General features: G+C 38.4%; 2 protein-coding genes across 3 annotated transcripts in view; one reads left to right on the forward strand and one right to left on the reverse strand.

The window, feature by feature from the left end:
* LOC139938378 (uncharacterized) overlaps positions 1–11,475 on the reverse strand; it is a 39,005-nt gene extending 27,530 nt beyond the window's left edge. For both annotated transcript variants that reach the window (XM_071933848.1, XM_071933847.1), the window contains exons 1-12: positions 11,110–11,475; positions 9,713–10,041; positions 8,693–8,827; positions 7,553–7,627; positions 6,671–6,825; positions 5,796–6,024; positions 4,625–4,741; positions 4,200–4,278; positions 3,120–3,271; positions 2,524–2,624; positions 1,713–1,943; positions 711–803 (exon numbers count right to left, since the gene is read on the reverse strand). In XM_071933848.1, coding sequence (XP_071789949.1) covers positions 711–803; positions 1,713–1,943; positions 2,524–2,624; positions 3,120–3,271; positions 4,200–4,278; positions 4,625–4,741; positions 5,796–6,024; positions 6,671–6,825; positions 7,553–7,627; positions 8,693–8,827; positions 9,713–9,814 — 1,469 coding nt within the window. In that variant the 5' untranslated portion in view covers positions 9,815–10,041; positions 11,110–11,475. The remainder of the gene's footprint in view (positions 1–710; positions 804–1,712; positions 1,944–2,523; positions 2,625–3,119; positions 3,272–4,199; positions 4,279–4,624; positions 4,742–5,795; positions 6,025–6,670; positions 6,826–7,552; positions 7,628–8,692; positions 8,828–9,712; positions 10,042–11,109) is intronic.
* A 2,183-nt stretch (positions 11,476–13,658) lies between these two features.
* LOC139938069 (macrophage migration inhibitory factor-like) lies at positions 13,659–17,975 on the forward strand. Its single transcript, XM_071933448.1, has 4 exons — positions 13,659–13,814; positions 14,862–14,995; positions 15,736–15,917; positions 16,605–17,975. Exons 2-4 carry the CDS (start codon positions 14,888–14,890, stop codon positions 16,675–16,677), a joined length of 363 nt encoding a protein of 120 aa, XP_071789549.1. The 5' UTR covers positions 13,659–13,814; positions 14,862–14,887; the 3' UTR covers positions 16,678–17,975.
* The last annotated feature ends 348 nt before the right edge of the window (positions 17,976–18,323 follow it).

The following is an 18,323-nucleotide window of genomic DNA, read 5'->3' on the forward strand; positions in this document are numbered from 1 at the left end:
GTTACCGCAAACCTTTCCATAACTAAACCTCTGTAGTTGAAGGTGCGTGTCAAATTGACAATACTTTCACGACATGTGCGGTATATATGATATTGGAACAAAGGGGCTATACAAAACAGAGCTCACAAAAATTTAACTTTTTGGGGCTAAAGCAGCTCTGTGAAACTGGGCTCTGTGAAATAGGTCAATTGAGACCAAGGGTTAAAATAAAAAAGAAATAAAAAGACCGACTAGGGAGGTCTTATTTTGTCTAGGAACAGGATAATAGTGAAGATTCTATTTTTATTAAAGGCACTGGACACGTTTGGTGGTTGTCAAAGACCAGTATTCTCAATTGTTGTATCCCAACATATGCATAAAATGACAAATCTGTGAAAATTTGGGCTCAATTGGTCATCTAAGTTGCAAGAAAATAATGACAGAAAAAACACACTTGCTGCACACATTTTTGCTTTCAGATGCCTGAGAACTTTCGCAGATTCAGATACTTGAGTGAGAAATTACCTTTCTAAAAAAATACGTTACTTCCAAGGGAGCCGTTTCTCACAATTTTGTATACTATCAACAGCTCTCCATTGCTCATTACCAAGTTTTTATGCTATATGTATTTTGAGTAATTACCAAACGTGTCCAGTGGTTTAAAAGCAATATTTCTATCTGAAAGCTTTCTCCTGTGATATTCTTTCCTTCAAACCTCAGAAGATTCTTACCTGTCTAAGAGAGTGAGTAGGAAGGCGAGATGAGAGAGAAGAAAAGAATCCCTGACAGGGTGGAGTTTGGCCATCTGCCTCTGCCAGTGCTCTCTGAGGAAAAGAAGTCGTGGCAAAAAATTAATTTGTATGAATAATACTGAGCAATTTATGAATGATCTTGAGCAAGGTCAAATCTATACAATTATATTGTACTTGAATGATTAATACCCCAACTCAGGGAAAGGTAAACCCAAAGGCCCCCCACTTTTGTTTTCATAGTATTTATACAAACATTTAATATAAGTTAGTTATGAGTTCTTGACAGACAGGAGGGACAAACCAATTAACCCTCTTTCTGTCTGACCCACCAACATCATCTACTGTTTTGTTTGAATAAGGGAATAACATAGCTATACAGCTGCCGCAAAGCATCACTTGCCCACCTGCCAAAGCACCTTTATGGATACTGGCGCTATAGAATGAGAAAACAAAAATTTCTAGTTTTGAGCTTTGGTGCTGGAGGCGAATGCTAAACATCAAATGGCAAGACCACACGACTATCATCAGTGTGCTGGAGAGAGTACATAACCCCAAAAGCCTAGTAAATACCATACTACAGAAGAAACTTATGTATTTTGGGCACATTGCAAGAAGAGAAGGGGATAACGTGGAGAAGCAATGTATGGACGGACGTGTTGCTGGTCGCGCCTGCAGAGGAAGGCCAAAGGCTAGGTGGACAGATAACATTCGTGCACTTAATGGGGGGAGTCTGTATGGCCTGAGGAAGACCGCACTGGACAGGGACGCGTGGAAGGAATTCACTTCTGGGATCATCACGGGACGGCTGACGCCCTAATGGACTAAAGAAGAAGGCGCTATAGAAGACGACATTATTATTATTATTATTATTTACAGCATAGTAGCTACTGCGCAGTAGAAACGCACAGTGGCATTTTCCATTGGTCTAGCTGTGACAATAACTAAATTTGCAAAAACACAACATATCAAAGCACAAGTCACCTGATTGGTTCAGTCACAGCATTTGCATGAACGAGGTCACTCCCATCATTCCTCACTTCTTCCTGTAGTGATAGGAGACTATCTTCCATACTCTGACCTGTCTGTAATAGTTCCGTTGCGCCTTCAATCTCAAGACGTTTTAACGTCATCAGGTAGGCGTCGGCGTGGGCTTTCTTGAAGAAGAATCCCTCATACAAAGTGAGATAAGGAAGCTCGGCAAAACTTGTAAATCTGGGTGACAAATGGATTGGTATTTAGAAAAAAACATATTTAATATACAATTTTTCATTTTATTATTTCAGAAAATACATTACGAGAAAACCATATAGAATGCTCCAGTTTGCACAGTAGGTTTTGATGTAGCCAAATGTGCCTCGAAGAGAACCTAATTCAAACTCTTGTGTTTCTGTTCAGCAGAGTGTGGGTTTGAGTCCCAGTTGTGGTACTTGTGTTCTTAAGAAAGACATTTAACCCATGCTTCATCCTTCGGATGGGATCAAAAGCCATTGGTCCTGTGTGTTGTGTAACACACGTAAAAGAACCCAGTGCATTTATCGAAAAGAGAAGGGGTTTGCCCTGGTGTTCCTGGTTTGATTGGCAGCATACTGCACCACAGCACCTTGTAAAACATTACATGGCGCTTTAAAGGATTAGGTCTCATACTTCAAAGCTTAGCTCCAAATACCTTGCAGGACAAAATACTTAGCGCTTTGATACACACCTAGGGATGTGATAAACCATTTTGTTACAATATTAAAGCTGTTTGTTAACTTGTTTTCTTAATTTATTTCCAGCCAGTCAGTGAACTTACTTTTCATTCGATGAGTTTTCTGAAGTTTGCACAAAATGAAGGACATACTGTTTACTGCCAGCACGGTACACCTTCTGTTCCTTGTCCAGCAGAAATACACACTATGAAAGAAACAAAACACAATTTAAATGATTTGCATTCTTACATTGAGCGCGACTTTAAACCCTGAAGTCTTTATTTGAATATGAAGCTTCATTCATCATCAACATTTAAGTTTGATGAATTTTGTTTCCAAGTAAAAAGGAAACTGAATTTTGGTTTCATTCTCATTGCTCTCGATGGGAGCAACTTCATAAACTCTTGCACAACACTGGTAATTGTCAAAGCACCAGCAGCCACACTTTATGTCACTCAACATACATATGAAATTACAAACCTGGGAAGGTTTTAGCTCAATTGGTTATCGAAGGTATGAGTAAAAAATGCTTACACTGATACGCACTGTACATGCAGTACTCTTTTTCACAGAACATGGGAAAGTTCTGCAATCATACAATGTTTAATACACATCCAAATTACTCTTGTTTGAAACTCTTTCATGATATTAAGTTTCTGTTCTACCCACTTGGACCAATCAAATCGGTGTTCTCACATACCTGTATTGTGATTGGCTGTTTGCTCTTGACAGCATCCCCTACCCCGTCCCAGAAATCATCCCACTCTCCTCTAGCCTGTGCAATGGTCCAGAAGTCACCTGGTTGTGTACTGGGTGTAGAGTCACTAGGTCGGCTTCCGGGAACCTTGATTCCTATAAATGGAGACAGATTGTGAAAAAATCAAGCACGCTCCATGCTTCTCCTCATTGAACCCAAGTCTCGACACTCATGGGGTGACAGGTCTTTTTCTTCGGCTGCGCCACGCACCTGGAACTCTCTACCACTTAATCTTCGATCTTGTCTTTGTACCACAAAATTCAAGTCTCTTCTCAAACCTTATCTTAGGTCACAGATTTTCAAGGACTAATTTTTGTTGTGTCTGTTTTTCTTTGTTTTGTTTTTGTTTGGTTTTACTGCGTCTTGAACACCCAGCAGGGTGGATATGTGCGCATTACAAGTCTTATTGATATTATTATTACTATTACTATTACTATTATTACAATATTTTGAAACTGAAGTTGTGAACTAACAGTGTGGGGAGCCGTATTCACTGTTTGGTAGAGACCGGGTTGGTGGCTAGGTGTGTGCACACGTGGCACCATCTTCTATCCTTGCCGGAAAAACCCCAAAACAAAAACAATACGCACAAAGAAAACAGTTGATTTGAAAGTTCCCACCACAACGAGCACATGGTGCATAACAATATGATTGTTTAGAGGCCTGTAAATTGTTGTGTGTACCATGACCGTTACAGGTAGACTGATGACTGAAACACTGGAAACAATGGAAAAAGATGGCGCAAGGGATGGGCCAAAGACAACGCCCTTTGACATCTTGTGCATGAGGTATATCATGTCAAATTTACACTCACTATTTAAAAAAAATAGTCCATGTTTCTCATCAATTGCAAGAAAAGTCTAGTTATTTCCAATTTATACAGTGTTTATGTAGGCAGAAAAAAACCTCTCCAAACAAGATGAGGACAAACTCAAAAGTTCATTTAGAATGAGGTATTTTGAAGTGTATTTTGCAAATAGCAATTGTGCTGTAATAACCACAAATCAAATAAAATTTTCTTACCGATTATTTTGTGCGGGCACTCTGTCAACACCATACGCCGAATGTCATCTGATACACAGTTGTTGAATATTAACAATGCCTACAATGGGTATAATCGATTCAGTACAACTTATTAATTAGGTTTTACATTTCTACTGATCTGTCATACGAAAACAACCCACTTGCCTCTCAGGTTATATCTCTCTTAATTTACAATCATGTTTTATTCTTCAGCATAACCATTAGTAAATTTAGCTGACAAATATTCAGCAGAGGTGAAACAAAAAAGTGCTTGCTCTCTCAAAGAAAAAACTCCAGGCCTTAATCAAATCGCTCTACTTTAAATTAAGGAAATACATGAAGCAATCAAATCAAAAGATTACTAATACAAAATTGATTTACGCATAAAACTGCAGCTGATAAAAAATTTAATCCAAGAATCGTACCTCTTGAAGACTAGGACCATAAATGACATACTCAATCCTGATATCAAGCGAGGGCGCTTCCTGATACAGCGTTCCAAAGAAGACAGATGGCCCAACCATAGCAACCACAACTTGACCCTGCAACAACAACAACAAAAAAAGTCAATATTATTCTTACAGATGATGTACCGCATTTTCCTGTAGACGAATTCACATCCGTCTTCCAATTCACATTTGAAAGAACCCAGTGTACTTATCAAAAAGAAAAAGGGTTCGCCCTGGTGTTTCTGGTGTGATTGGCAGCATATTGCGCCAAAGCAACTTGTAAACCATTACATGGAGCTAAGGATTTATAAGCCACTTCGGAATGTCACCGGCGCACGTCTGTTACTGCTGACAACAGGGTTTGTCTGTCTCCCGTAACCTTTTGACAATACCCGCTGGTCTTATCAAAAGGTTATGGGAGATTGACAAAATCCGTTGTCAGCAGTAACAGACATGCGCAGCTGACATTCCGAAGTGGCTTATTCTCATAATTCAAACGTAGTACCTGATACCTGTATGTTGCCTGTATGAAATACTGTATGTTACAGCACCAGGAGCGTCACTGAGTGACGGATATGCGCGCTAATAAGAAGCCATGTTATTATTGTTATTATAACGCGCCCTATCATGAGCAGTTTGAAGTATAGTTTGTTGTACGCGCATTTTGAACAAATTGATATGGAACTTCAGAAATAGAAATTACTACAATAATTATTCATTTTCCAAAGTTCTGTTTTTGTTAAAGGCAGTGGACACTATTGGTAATTGTCAAAGACCAGTCTTCTCACTTGGTGTATCTCAACATTAGCATAAAATAACAAACCTGTGAAAATTTGAGCTCAATCGGTCATCGAACTTGTGAGATAATAATGAAAGAAAAAAACACCCTTGTCACACGAAGTTGTGTGCGTTTAGATGGTTGATTTCGAGACCTCAAGTTCTAAATCTGAGGTCTCGAAATCAAATTCGTGGAAAATTACTTCTTTCTCGAAAACTATGGCACTTCAGAGGGAGCCGTTTCTAACAATGTTTTATACCATCAACCTCTCCCCATTACTCGTCACCAAGAAAGGTTTTATGCTAATAATTATTTTGAGTAATTACCAATAGTGTCCACTGCCTTTAACATGCTTAGTCAATTACTTACACTGTACTCCGTTTGCTCATCCGAGAGCACAACCTTAGATGGAGCCACGTCTTCAATCAGCCAATCATATTGCTTTAACGCTTGCGGACTGATACTGCTCAGGACAACATCGAGCCCCCATGCCCCATTATGACCTTTGACCCCATAGATATGCTGGGTTGTGGTGGGTTGTAGCTTCTTTTTGAGTTGTGCCTGGATGGTTCTTGTAGATTTGGAAAACATGTGGAATCTGTTCGGGACAGAAATGATATTGTTATCTTTGAGGTTTAAAAGTTATTGCAACTGAGTTTGTTTGTGTACTTCCCAGCATGGGACGAAGCGAAGTCTTTTTCTGGCTGCATAGCTCGTACAGGAGCAATTTCAAAATAATTTTGTTGATCTTCGAAGCTCTTCATGACCTTTCTCTAAAGTACTTATAGGATCTTGTTACAATCCAGAAAGAATGTTCTAGTCAACTGAGGTCAAGGAATCCCTTCTGAGATTCTCCCAATGGTAAAATGTTGTTTACATTTGGTGATAGGGCTCCTCCTGTGGCAGCCATTATAAGCTAGCGTTGCGTTCTTTCCAGGTAGCTGCAGGGAAGGTGTGGAACAGTCCAACACATTCCATCAGAGCCATCCAGACAATAGGCACTTTCAAATCAACCCTGAAGACCCATCTTTTTTCAAAAAACATTTCAGTAACATTCACTAGACAATGGAATTTTAAATTTTTCTTGATCTTTGCACTGCTGGAGAACAACCAGGGGGGAAAATTTTTATTGGAGCAAGCGCCATGAGCACTTTTTGTGGATACCGGCGCTATAGAAGACGTCAAATTAATATTATTATTATTTACGTATCAAATTTTCTTTTGGGGTGCCCCTTTCTTCTCACCTTTCAGCATTTTGTCTCATCTTGGTGACAAACTGCGGGTATGGGTTATAAGGAAGATTGTCCTCTCTTAATACTAACTGACAACATGACATCATGGAGCTCATGAGATTCTTCTCTTTGATGTAGTTGGTTATCACTGCCATCTCTGCCATCACCTGAAAGGGTTTGAAACAGTGAAACAAGGTTAGACGTTAAACCACGAGGGTGCAACACACAAAATAGACAAAAAATTCATGCGCCAAACTAATTCTAAATTTTTTGTAAACCCACAGAATTTTTTAAAATAAAATGTTGTGGATGTCATGTTATAACAGATTGTGTAAAAAATAAAACAATCTATCCGAACCTGGGGATTTGTGCTTTAGGTTTTGAGAAGATTTTAATAAATGGGGGTAAATATTTTTGGGAGCCTTTTGTATTGCTATGTACCAACTAAATGCCTTGCATAATCATCAAACTTCCTGTTTTTGCAATTTGCCATTTCTCTCTTAGTATCGTTTTATTAGTAGTTGGTTTTACCAGTAGTTTGTGTAGCTTTGTACATTGAAGAAACTTGAATAAATTTCCCCCTCCAGGGAAAAAAAAAAATTAAAAAAAATATACATATATACATTTTTGCTATCCGGCTTGGGTGTGAGGAGTGCCTCATCAAAGCTAGCAGCAAGTCGGTAATAATTTTTGACGTTTGCTTGTTTTTGTAGTTTCTGTTTGAAAAGATGGTGCTTACCCAAAATGTTTCTTGAGACCAGCCCAAAATAATAAACAAACAAACAAATAAACAAACAAATAAACAAACAAATAAACAAACAAATAAACAAACAAACAAATAAACAAACAAACAAACAAACAAACAAATAAACAAACAAACAAACAAATATTTACCTTAGGATCTGATGACTGATGATAGTAGTAGCGTTCCTTAGACGTTGGAACACTGTCACTTGGATGTATACTTGCCTGTAATCAAATTAATCAGTAAGTCTTTAAAAAGAACTACAAAAACAATATTCTTTATCCCGATTCAAATCTAACATCAATTAAATCATTGCGGTACCCGCTGCAAACACATAGGATTTGAACTGCCTCTAGACACTGTGCTTACTCGTTGGTCTAGTGGTAAGACATCTGCTCTAGAAATGGGTCGTGGGTTCGAATCCAACTCGAGTGATTTACTTGTCACAGAACTCGGGAAAGTAGTGAGTATACACTCTGTACACTGCTTAATCACATCAGTGTGAGGGTAAAAACAAATTATATAAAAATTACTTGGTTCAAAATATTATGCTTGAAAAAACAAAATCACTTTGCCACTACTGTTGATGTTTTGTTTTAGATTTAGTTTGTGGTAATAACACCATGCCAGTCATCATACGATAACAGACATTTTATTAATTTTGCTAAGAGAAAGGGGGGCAAAGCGGCGTCGTGGCCTAGCGGTTAAGAGCACCAAGTTCAAACTCTGGTGTTTCTGATCAGCAGAGTGTGGGTTCCAATCCCCAGCCGTGACACTTGTGTCCTTAAGCAAGACACTTAACCATTGCTTTGTCTTTCGGATGGGACGTAAAGCCGTTGGTCCCATGTGTTGTGTAACGCATGTAAAAGAACCCAGTACACTTATCGAAAAGAGAAGGGGTCCGCCCCGGTGTTCCTGGCTGTGGCTGCTGTATGCGCCGTAGCACCTTGTAAACCCTTATAAGGTGCTGAAAGAAGGGTCTCAGAATCCATCACTGCAATAACCTATCTTTCTGAAAGTTTGTATATACTCAGCGCCTCGAGTACCTTGTTTGGTATATACGTGCGCTATATAAGACTTTGATATTATTATATTATTATTAAAGCCAGCGTTCACTGAAACCCATAAGTTTTGTTTATGGTCATAAACAATAACTGTTTTGGTTGAACTTGCCATTGGTTGATCATTGGCCATTGACCGAAACAGTATGTGGTTATAGCCGCAAAAACGCACCCTATGTTTTGAATATTTGTTATTTATGAAACCTCAAGGCCCGCTGATTGGCTTACAGGATGACTGGTGCCCTCCGGCATGGTTTCCAAGGCAGCATTCCTTCCTCCGTTGCTGATGCTTCCTTGTCTGGATGGTTGTTCTTCTAGACGAGAAGGTTTTCTTGAAATGCTTGTCATTGGTCGGTAGTTTGCCTTTGGAGGAAAACAAATCAACTTTATCAATCGGAAGAACCTTGAACAAGTGGTTTCACAGTGAGATGGAGGTCAGTGGGGTTTGGGGGGGGGCATAGTCTTTGTCTTGTTTCCTCATTGTTGGTCCACAAACTGCGACTAGAGTTTGTGAAACAAAAGAGAGGAGACCAATTAAGAACTCAATCCGCATTCAAAACTTTACCTTCTCAGGGAAATGATATTATGGCATGTCTCGTGGCCAAGTGGTTAAGAGCATCGGACTCAAGCTCTGGTGTTTCTGATCAGTGGAGTACGGGTTTGAGTCCTGGCAGTGGCACTTGTGTCGCTGAGCAAGATACTTTACCATTTTTGCTTCTTCCTTCAGATGGGACATAGGTAGGTAGGTCCCATTATACTAGGATTGGTACAGGTAAAACAACCCATTTATACTTATCGCGAGAGAAGGGTTTGCCAGGGGTGGCTGCTTAATGAACCTCAGCACCTTGTTAACCATACGAAGGTGTAGACCCAGTAACTGGAGCGCTGTACTTCTTTTTTCCCGAAATTTGTCATTAAAAAATCGGTAAATTACAAATTTCGAAAAAAAGAAGTACAGCGCCCCAGTTACTGGCTCTATTGAAGGTGCTACAAAATGGAGTCTGTTATACAAAACATAGCCCTGCTTTTAATCCCGACTGTAAAACAAATAATGAGCGCTTCGATACACTCCTAAGTCCTAGTTAGAGGTGTGTAAAGGACCCAAATATCATTTTGATATGACACCAGGGACGTTTATTTTACCGACTTCAAATATTCTTCCAATGCAGTCAAACACTAACTTGATTGTTTAAAACATAAACTAAAACCTTGGATTGACATTTGAGTTGGGCTGTGTTTACTTCTTACCTTTCCTGTTGCCGGGCTAGCTTCTGACGGCCAGCGTTTGCTGGGAGCTAATCGTCCAGCACGAGTCCGAATCTGTCTGTTGGAGTTTCGCCGGGAGTCCATTGTGAAGTAGTTTGTGACGCTGACGAAATCAGCGACCTTTATGAAATCAGCGAGCTTGATCAAATCAAGATATCCTTTGGGAAGTTATACTTTCTGGAAGATTCCGTTGAAATCTAGGAAGAATTTGGGGACTTTTGGGAAAAAGTTGAGGAATCTTTGCTGATGTTAACGTTCTGGAAGTTTTTTGTTGAATGTCTTCTTTTCGTATTTCACTCCATTCTGTTTTTCTGTGGAGAAGAGTGTAAAACAGTGTAACGTTAAAACTTCAACTTTTGTAGTATTCAGCGAAATTGGTTTGTTTTTTCCGTTTAATCCGCCTACAGTCTAAGTTACGATAATTGAAACCATTTTCACCCAACTAGCGATTGTTGTGCTGTTTACAGTCTCGGTTCATACTTTGTAATGAGGTACCAGACATATTACAACTGCAACTATTTTGCTGATTGATATGTCTAATTCTATTTCGATGTGGTCTGAAATTTGTGACTGTATCAATCAAGGAAACACCTGCAAAATACAGGTATTGTACACTTAGTACTATGAGGTTTGTTCCGCTATCGTGGAGACGATAGCGGAACAAACACCTTAGACACACAAGATAGTTCTCAAAGTAATTCAAAGTACCCCTGTTCTGGTAGAACACCCGCCTCCATTGCACTGTCTGACCGTTACAGTTTATGCAACGGAGGAGTCTAACTAGGGCTAGATAACTTTAAAAGTAGTCCCGGCGGATAACTTTCCGCATGGCGCCACCACTTTTTCACTCTTTTTTATAAAAAGGGATATCTCATTGAGGTAAATTAGGTACTATATTGTTTCATATCGAATGAAAAAGTGGTGGCGCCATACGGAAACTTTTCCGTCCCGGCATTGTGGTGACTGATACCATGCCACAGTCTAACCATATAATAGAGTTGGAAACTTAAAAAGGAAAAGTTTCCGTATGGCGCCACCACTTTTTCATTTGATATGAAATAATATAGTAGTTAAGTACTATCTTATTTACCGCCATCATCAATGAGATATCCCTTTTTGTAAAAGTAAGTGAAAAAGTGGTGGCGCCATACTGAAAGTTATCCTTAGGATACAAATTTACCAATCAACTACTTCTACTTCTACTTCTACTTGAATACTCGGTAGGGTCCATACATAAGACAGGACGTAAAGCGGGGGGGGGGGGGGGGTGGATTGCCTGTAGATGGGTAAGAAGACTCGGTTTTCTGCATTTAAATTACTTAAATATTTCTCATATTCTGTGTTCATTATCGTACAACAAGCATTTTATAGTTAAGTACCTTCTCACACCGTCATTCTCGGCCCTTTTTGAGCAACAACCATCCCGGTGCCACTGCTCCAGCCAGCAAGCAGGGAGAGTCAGTGTCTGCTGCACTGCACTGGCAGCTTATTAACTGCTGATGCAAAAGGAGGAGTCCATTCTGCTGGGCCACTAAAATAAAGAACTGAATGCACGATCGGTCAGTTGACCACTGCTATTGTACTATTCGGGACAAGTGTCATGGAATGTGCAATAAAAACCTGACATACAAACAAATTACAGCCATACTCAGATACAAATCCGAATAAATCACTGCTCCTCAAAAAGGAAAACTCCAGTTTTTATTTGCCTCCCCTGGCCCTCTCATCACACTCACTGTCGTCCCCCCAGCGTCAATGATGTCAAGCAATTCTCATCCTTCACCCCCATTTCCTATCACTTTGATTTAAAGAAACCACACACGAGTACGAGCGAACGCTCTGCACGTTATTTCAATTGGACACAAGGTTGAATATTGTAGCTCAAATCCTGCCATGCGTTTACTTTTGTTAGGAAGGCAAACATATACGGCAAAGGCAATTTTCATTATAATTAATTATCCATTAAATAATTAGTATCCATTATGAGGCAAACTGCTAAAATGTCATTCAGAAGTTGTTGAATATGAAACTTACAGTTTCTACAGAGTACAAGGGGCTAAGAAATTATTTTTGTTTTATGGTGACTTTCTTGATTTCATTTTATTCACGGTTGATTCAAACAAGTTTATGAAATTTATTTACGGTCACCTCTAAACTGTGTGGGCGGATCCGCCGGTTTTTTTCAGGGGGGTATAAAGCAGGACTAGACCCATAGAGGAAAACAATTGAATTTTGCTCCATGCTAGACCTAATATTTTTAACATTAACTGTTCTTTGGTTTAATAAAATTGCACTATTTCAGAATTTGCTTTTGAAAAATAGACTCCAAACGACCTTTGTGAAACGGGATCTTTTAACTATCAGACCTGTATTCGATGCTCTCGTATTAGAAATAACTGCCCTCGAAAATTAAAATAACTGCATTCGAAAAAAATCAGGACATTTGGCGAAATATATTCGCCGCCGCCGGAATATTAAATCCAGGGTTCACGGAAACCGTACTTGAACCGGATGTTCAAGGTAGACTTTTATTAACAAAATATTTGTTGTCAATCAATGACCTTTAGTTTGCAGTGACTCAGTGAATAGGCCACTCCAAACAACAACAGAATGCCACGGGGGCCGAAGCTCAACTTGAGATGACTAATAACGCCGTGTTAGCCTTATATTATACGGCTGTAGTTTAAAGGTATACTAGACACCCGTTTGGTAATTGTAAAAAAAACAGTATTTTTCATGGCTGTATCCCAACACTATGCATAGAGTTACAAACCGTGTGAAAATTTCGGTTCAATAGGTCCGTCAAAGTTACAAAGAGAAAAAGAACAAACACCATTGTTGCACATTAATATGTGTGCTTTCAGCAGATGCATAATAAAAGGCCTGAAGTCTTTTATTGAGTGAGATATTTACTCTTTCAGCACCAAAAACTGAACTTCAGAGGGAGCCGTTTATCACTGTAAACGAACCACGAACATGGGCCTATTGTATGATAACATAATACCATTAATTGTCCACCATCTTTAAAGAGCAATCGTTGAAAGTTTCATTAAAGACACTGATCACAATTGGTAATTTCCAAAGACCAGTCTTCTCACTATGGTGTACTCAACATGCATGACCTGTGAAAATTTGAGTTCAATTGGTCGTCGAAGTTGCGAGATATTCAATGAAAGAAAACACACCCTTGTCACACGAAGTTGTGTGCTTTCAGATGCTTGATTTTGATACCTCAAAATCTAATTCTGAGGTCTCGAAATGAAATTTCGTGAAAAAAATTACTTCTTTCAAGTAAACTACGTTACTTCAGAGGGAGCCGTTTCTCACAATGTTTTATACTATCAACAGCTCTCTATTGCTTGTTACCAAGTAAGTTTGTATGCTAATTGTTTTTAGGAGTTACCGATAGTGTCCACTGCCTTTTTTGCAGGGAGGGCGTGGTCGAGTCCGATGCTTGTAAACAATACCACTTTAGTTGTGAGAAAAACTTCCAGAGTGTGAGAAAAATATTATCACAATAAATTGTGTGATCATTTTTCGAGATAGGAATAGGCCTGATCGCAAAATCCCTGACGAAGACATAGACAATAATCACCGTTTGTAAAACCCACATATACACACACAGTTTGTTGTTTTATTTTCCAAGACGACCGAGGTAGAAACCACCTTTTCATGTTAATGTTATTCTTTTGTTTTCATTTGGGATTTTTACCCTTTTGTCGTGGTGTTTTCATGCAAGAGGAGATCAATTTCAACCCGTCATTGAGCTCCCTGCTGAGGCACGTCAGCCATTTCTCCAAATTCCATTGTGATCAGGGAATGTTGTGTTTCCTTACTCTATGGTTTGACGGAAAGGTTTTCCCCTGATGTGACCTCAACCGCTCGATAAGCACACAGCTCTGATGTTGGACCCGGATACATGACTTTTTGTCTGGGTGTTGGGAGGGGGGGCGTAGTGGCAGGTTCCCCGGTAAGTTAGAGATCCGGGTTGGCTTATATTTCCTATAAAAGGGCTTGGAGTTTCCATGTAAGGCCACACCAGTCGCCAACAACCTCAAACTGTACACCTTCTCTGTATTCAAAGGTGAGTTAACGGTAAACCATGCCTATTTATCTGTATTTCGGACTCTAGCGCCTGTGAAAATGTATTCTAAAGTTTTGATACGCAGGCATTTTTCGAAATTTGAGGAATTGTATTTACAGGGCTCGATTTCACAAAGAAACAAGATTGATCTTAAAGGAACACGTTGCCTTGGATCAGACGAGTTGGTCAAAACAAAAGCGTTTGTAATAATTTTTATAAAATGCATATGGTTGGAAAGATGTTTTAAAAGTAGAATACAATGATCCACACAAGTTTGCCTCGAAATTGCGTGGTTTTCCTTCTACTCTGCGAACTAACATGGTCGGCCATTTATGGGAGTCAAAATTTTGACCCCCATAAATTGCCGACGTGTTAGTCGACAAGGTAAAAGGAAAACCACGCAATTTCGAGGCATGTTTGTGTGGATCATTGTATTCTACTTTTACAACATCTTTCTACCCATATGCATTTTATAAAAAAACGGTTACAAACGCTTTTCAAAGACCAACTCGACCGATCACCCAAGGCAACGTGTTCCTTTAACTATGTATCAATATTTACTGCTAAGCAAAGTGTGATGTCACAATGGTGAAATCATGGATGATGAAAAACAGTCATGGAGGAAGAAAATTTCCTCTGTGCCATCAGGGCCCAATTTCATAGCGCTGCTAAGCACAAAGATTTGCTTAGCACTACATTTCTTCCTTGATAAAAACAGGATCTCATCAACCAAATTTCATGTTGTTGCATGTTGCTTCTTACTGGCATTCAGCTTTGGTGTGCTTGTCTTGAAAATCACGTGGACATTTGGTTGGCATTCCTGTTTTTATCACCGGGAGAAATGTCATGCTAAGCAAATTTTTGTGCTTAGCAGCGCCATGAAATTGGGCCCAGATGAATCTGTCTGTGAAATCAAGCCTTACTTGTCTGTGCACACCGGTTCTCAATTTGTTATGTTTTTGTTCAGTAAAAATGGTGAAGCTGTCTTCTTATGTGTCGACTGTTTAAAATTGTATTTTGACGATTTGAATTTACCTTTTTGAGCAGAACCGACCAAAACAAGAATCCTCATCATGCCTATGTATCAGCTCAGTACCAATCTTCCAAGGGCCAAAGTGGATGAGACTTTCGCCAAGGAACTGTCTGAATTCGTAGCCAAGACTCTCGGCAAAGATGAAAAGGTCAGTTGGGAATCTTTTTTTAAAGATTGGACAATGGTAATTCTTTGTATTTTCATGATCAATAATCGACTCTATAAAAAAAAAAAAAAAAAAAAAAAAAAAAAAAAAAAAAAAAATTATTGTTAAAAAAAACTTGCGTTTTCCACTGAGATGGCGGATGAATTTGAATGGTGCCAGGGGTTGCACTGCATGAGACTAGCACGTCCAAAAAGTTATTACTCAAGTAAAACCTCAAGTGATATTTACCTATTATAGATACGACAGCATGTTTTGTTTTCAGGGGGCTTGTTAAGCCATGGCGAGGGTTTTTCCTATAGAGTTTTATCTCTGGGTTGTTTAATCCCGGATCAAGTTGTTACCTATATCAATTGTTTTGAGAGATTAAAAGTATTTGTGAGGTGTTGCTTTAGAGCGGATATTTAGACAAGTTGTCAGCTTCTCGCGCAAGTCACTCGGCAGGCTCATCGCAAGATATGGGTTGTTTGTTGCTTGAGTATTGCAATTGCAAGGTATAAGCGAAGGGTATTGTGTTTATGACTCTGATAAGCCGACCAATGTTTAGAATACGTGCGTGAACTGCACGGTCCTGTGAAATGAGATTGTTTTCTTTCTCTTGGGTGGGGAGGGGTCGATTTAGTCTGTGTGAGTTCTGAATGGTGGTATGGTTACATGGTTACATGATCAGTGGAGGGACTTTGAGCACAAATAATGACGTCATTCCTTTATTTGCAACATGACAGGTGGTGACACTGCAGGTCAACCCGGATCAAATCATGGTGAGATCCGGTTCCCAGGACCCGATGCTACATCTCACCGTTCACGCATTCACACCAAACTATTTCACCGACGAGATCAGAGAAAGTATGGTGACGTCACTGACGCCTTTCTTTTCCGAGAAACTTGGAATCACCGACCTTGGAAGGTAAATAGTTTTTCGATGGTTATTTTTTCTTTTTGTTCGCACAGACGGTGATTTTTAAACTAATGAACAATAGATTTACAAAGTAAAGTGATAAAACCTTCAACTTTTGCCTTTTTTCAACTATAGGCACTAGACACTATTGATAATATACTCATAATAATTGTTGCCATATAAAAACTAAGGCCTACTTGGTGACAAGCAATATTGCTTGTCACCAATGGAGAATGGTTGATTAGTTTTTTGTCCTCTCAGATCTTAAACCGAACAATATAGACTTACTAATTGAAATGGTAAACCTTCACCTTTTGCATTGTTCAACTAGGCACTGGACACTATTGATAATTACTCAAAATAATTGTGAGCATGAAAACTTACTTGGTATACAATCAATGTAGTGCTGTTGATAGTATAAAGCATTGTGAGAAACGGCTCCCTTTGAACGTAGCCTTTGAGAAAGAGGTAATTTCCACTCATGACCAATTTGAGTCAACATTTTCACAGGTTATTTTATGCAAATATTGAGATACACCAATTGAGAATAATGGTCTTTGAAAAATCCCAAAGGTGTGTTTGTTGTATTTCTTGTTGTATTTCTTGTAAAACGTGTACTTATTTTGTTACTGTTTCTCATTGCAATTATAAACATCTGAACGAATCATTTTGTGTTTATTTTTTCCACACACTTAGGATAATCTTGTCCTTCCATCAAGTTGAGGCTTCACATGTCGGGATATTCGGGAAACTTGTCAGCCAGAAATAAAGACGTGACGTCGACCGAGCAATAATATATGCAATATGCCAAATTCTATCCTGCTTAATGTTTAAAAACAAAATGTTCTTATTTTTTGTAGTTTTCGTTGATCATACTTGATGCTTTTACTGTCATACTTATTTTGTTGTTTTTGCTTTTCTCCGTGTACTTGTCGCACTTGTGTGGCTATAAAAGTCTGAATCCAGTCTGAATCCATGTGCAAGAATAAAAGAATTGTAACTGATGTCAAAATACAGACTTTTCAGTTGTTGATAATGAGAAGCGCTGGTTATAGCATGACGGCCGAATGTCAACAAAACAACACCCAGTCTTGTTAACAAATTAATGTTCCGACTAAATTCAACATTGTTTGCAAACTTTAGATTTGTTTCCAACAAATTCACACTATTTTAGAAAAAAAAAACCTTGGGCTGTGACATTGCGATAGCCGGTGATAACTAAAAGCCATCAATAAACAGTAAAATAAAACACATTCATCACTTTACAACGAGCATTTAGGCCCCATAAATTAAACAAAATTGTGACAAATATTTTACGACTTTTTGATACGAATCGTAAAAAAATGTTTCATCTATATATGTGGTTTATTATTTGGTATATATATATATAAATATATATATATTTTTTTTAACCAGTCATGTCTAGTTTTTAATTTTGGCCCAGATTCTTATGACCTTCTTACACAATCGTGATAAATTGTAGGATTTGTTGTCGTCTTGAAAGAGAAACGAGTTTTACATTCCTTCGCCTCGCCTCACTTTTTCGCTCTTTTTAAATATTTTGTTTAATTTTTGTATTATACTAATATACAGTAAACACAAGTCATATGTCCTCAACGGAAAATGGAATTCAATTTTACGCGGTGTTATATCATCACATCCGGAAACCCTTGTTTGTAGTTCAGTTACGCAATAGGTACTAGCTATCAAAAGAGCTCTACCGAAAGCCGGAGTTAAAATTTTTCACTTTTCTTTATGCCTTCGTTGCTCAAGATCTTAAAAAATATGGAACCAAACTCAACCGTCATTTTATTTATAAACACCTTAGGCATATGAAAACAACTGGGTAATTTGCACAGAAGCACCCTAACTTTGGCCATGTATGTCTACATTTTATACGATTTACGAGAAAGTAAGATAACTGTAATAGCTTGGAAATAGTTAATTTGTCAGTATATTTCTTGTAAAGAATGACTAAACGATTTGCTAATTGAAATAGCTGTGCTTAAAAATGTAGATAAGAAGAGGAAAATGTACTATTATTAAAGCATATTCATTCATATAAAATGATGTTGTAGTTTTGTTTATTTTTATGTTCAGTCCAGGCTACCACGCAAACAGGATTATACCTGTCCCTTAGCTGTGGTTTGCTTCCTTTCCCTGCAAGATATTTTTGCCAAATGACCCTCCAATTTCGTTTTAATTCAGAGAACCTTTAAAGAGTCTGTGTACTTTTCGTAGGTCGAAAAAAACATTTTCCACAGATTAACATTAATTTGCTCAAGTTACTTCGGGGCATCGATAACTAGGTTAATTAAAATATTATTATTACAAATAACAAGATTTTTTTATTTATTAAAGAGTGATGTGAAAACTTTGAAGATAATGGTGGTAGAAAGCTTCCCTTAAAATATT

Source organism: Asterias amurensis, chromosome 6, assembly GCF_032118995.1.
Source record: "Asterias amurensis chromosome 6, ASM3211899v1".
NCBI lineage: Eukaryota > Metazoa > Echinodermata > Asteroidea > Forcipulatida > Asteriidae > Asterias > Asterias amurensis.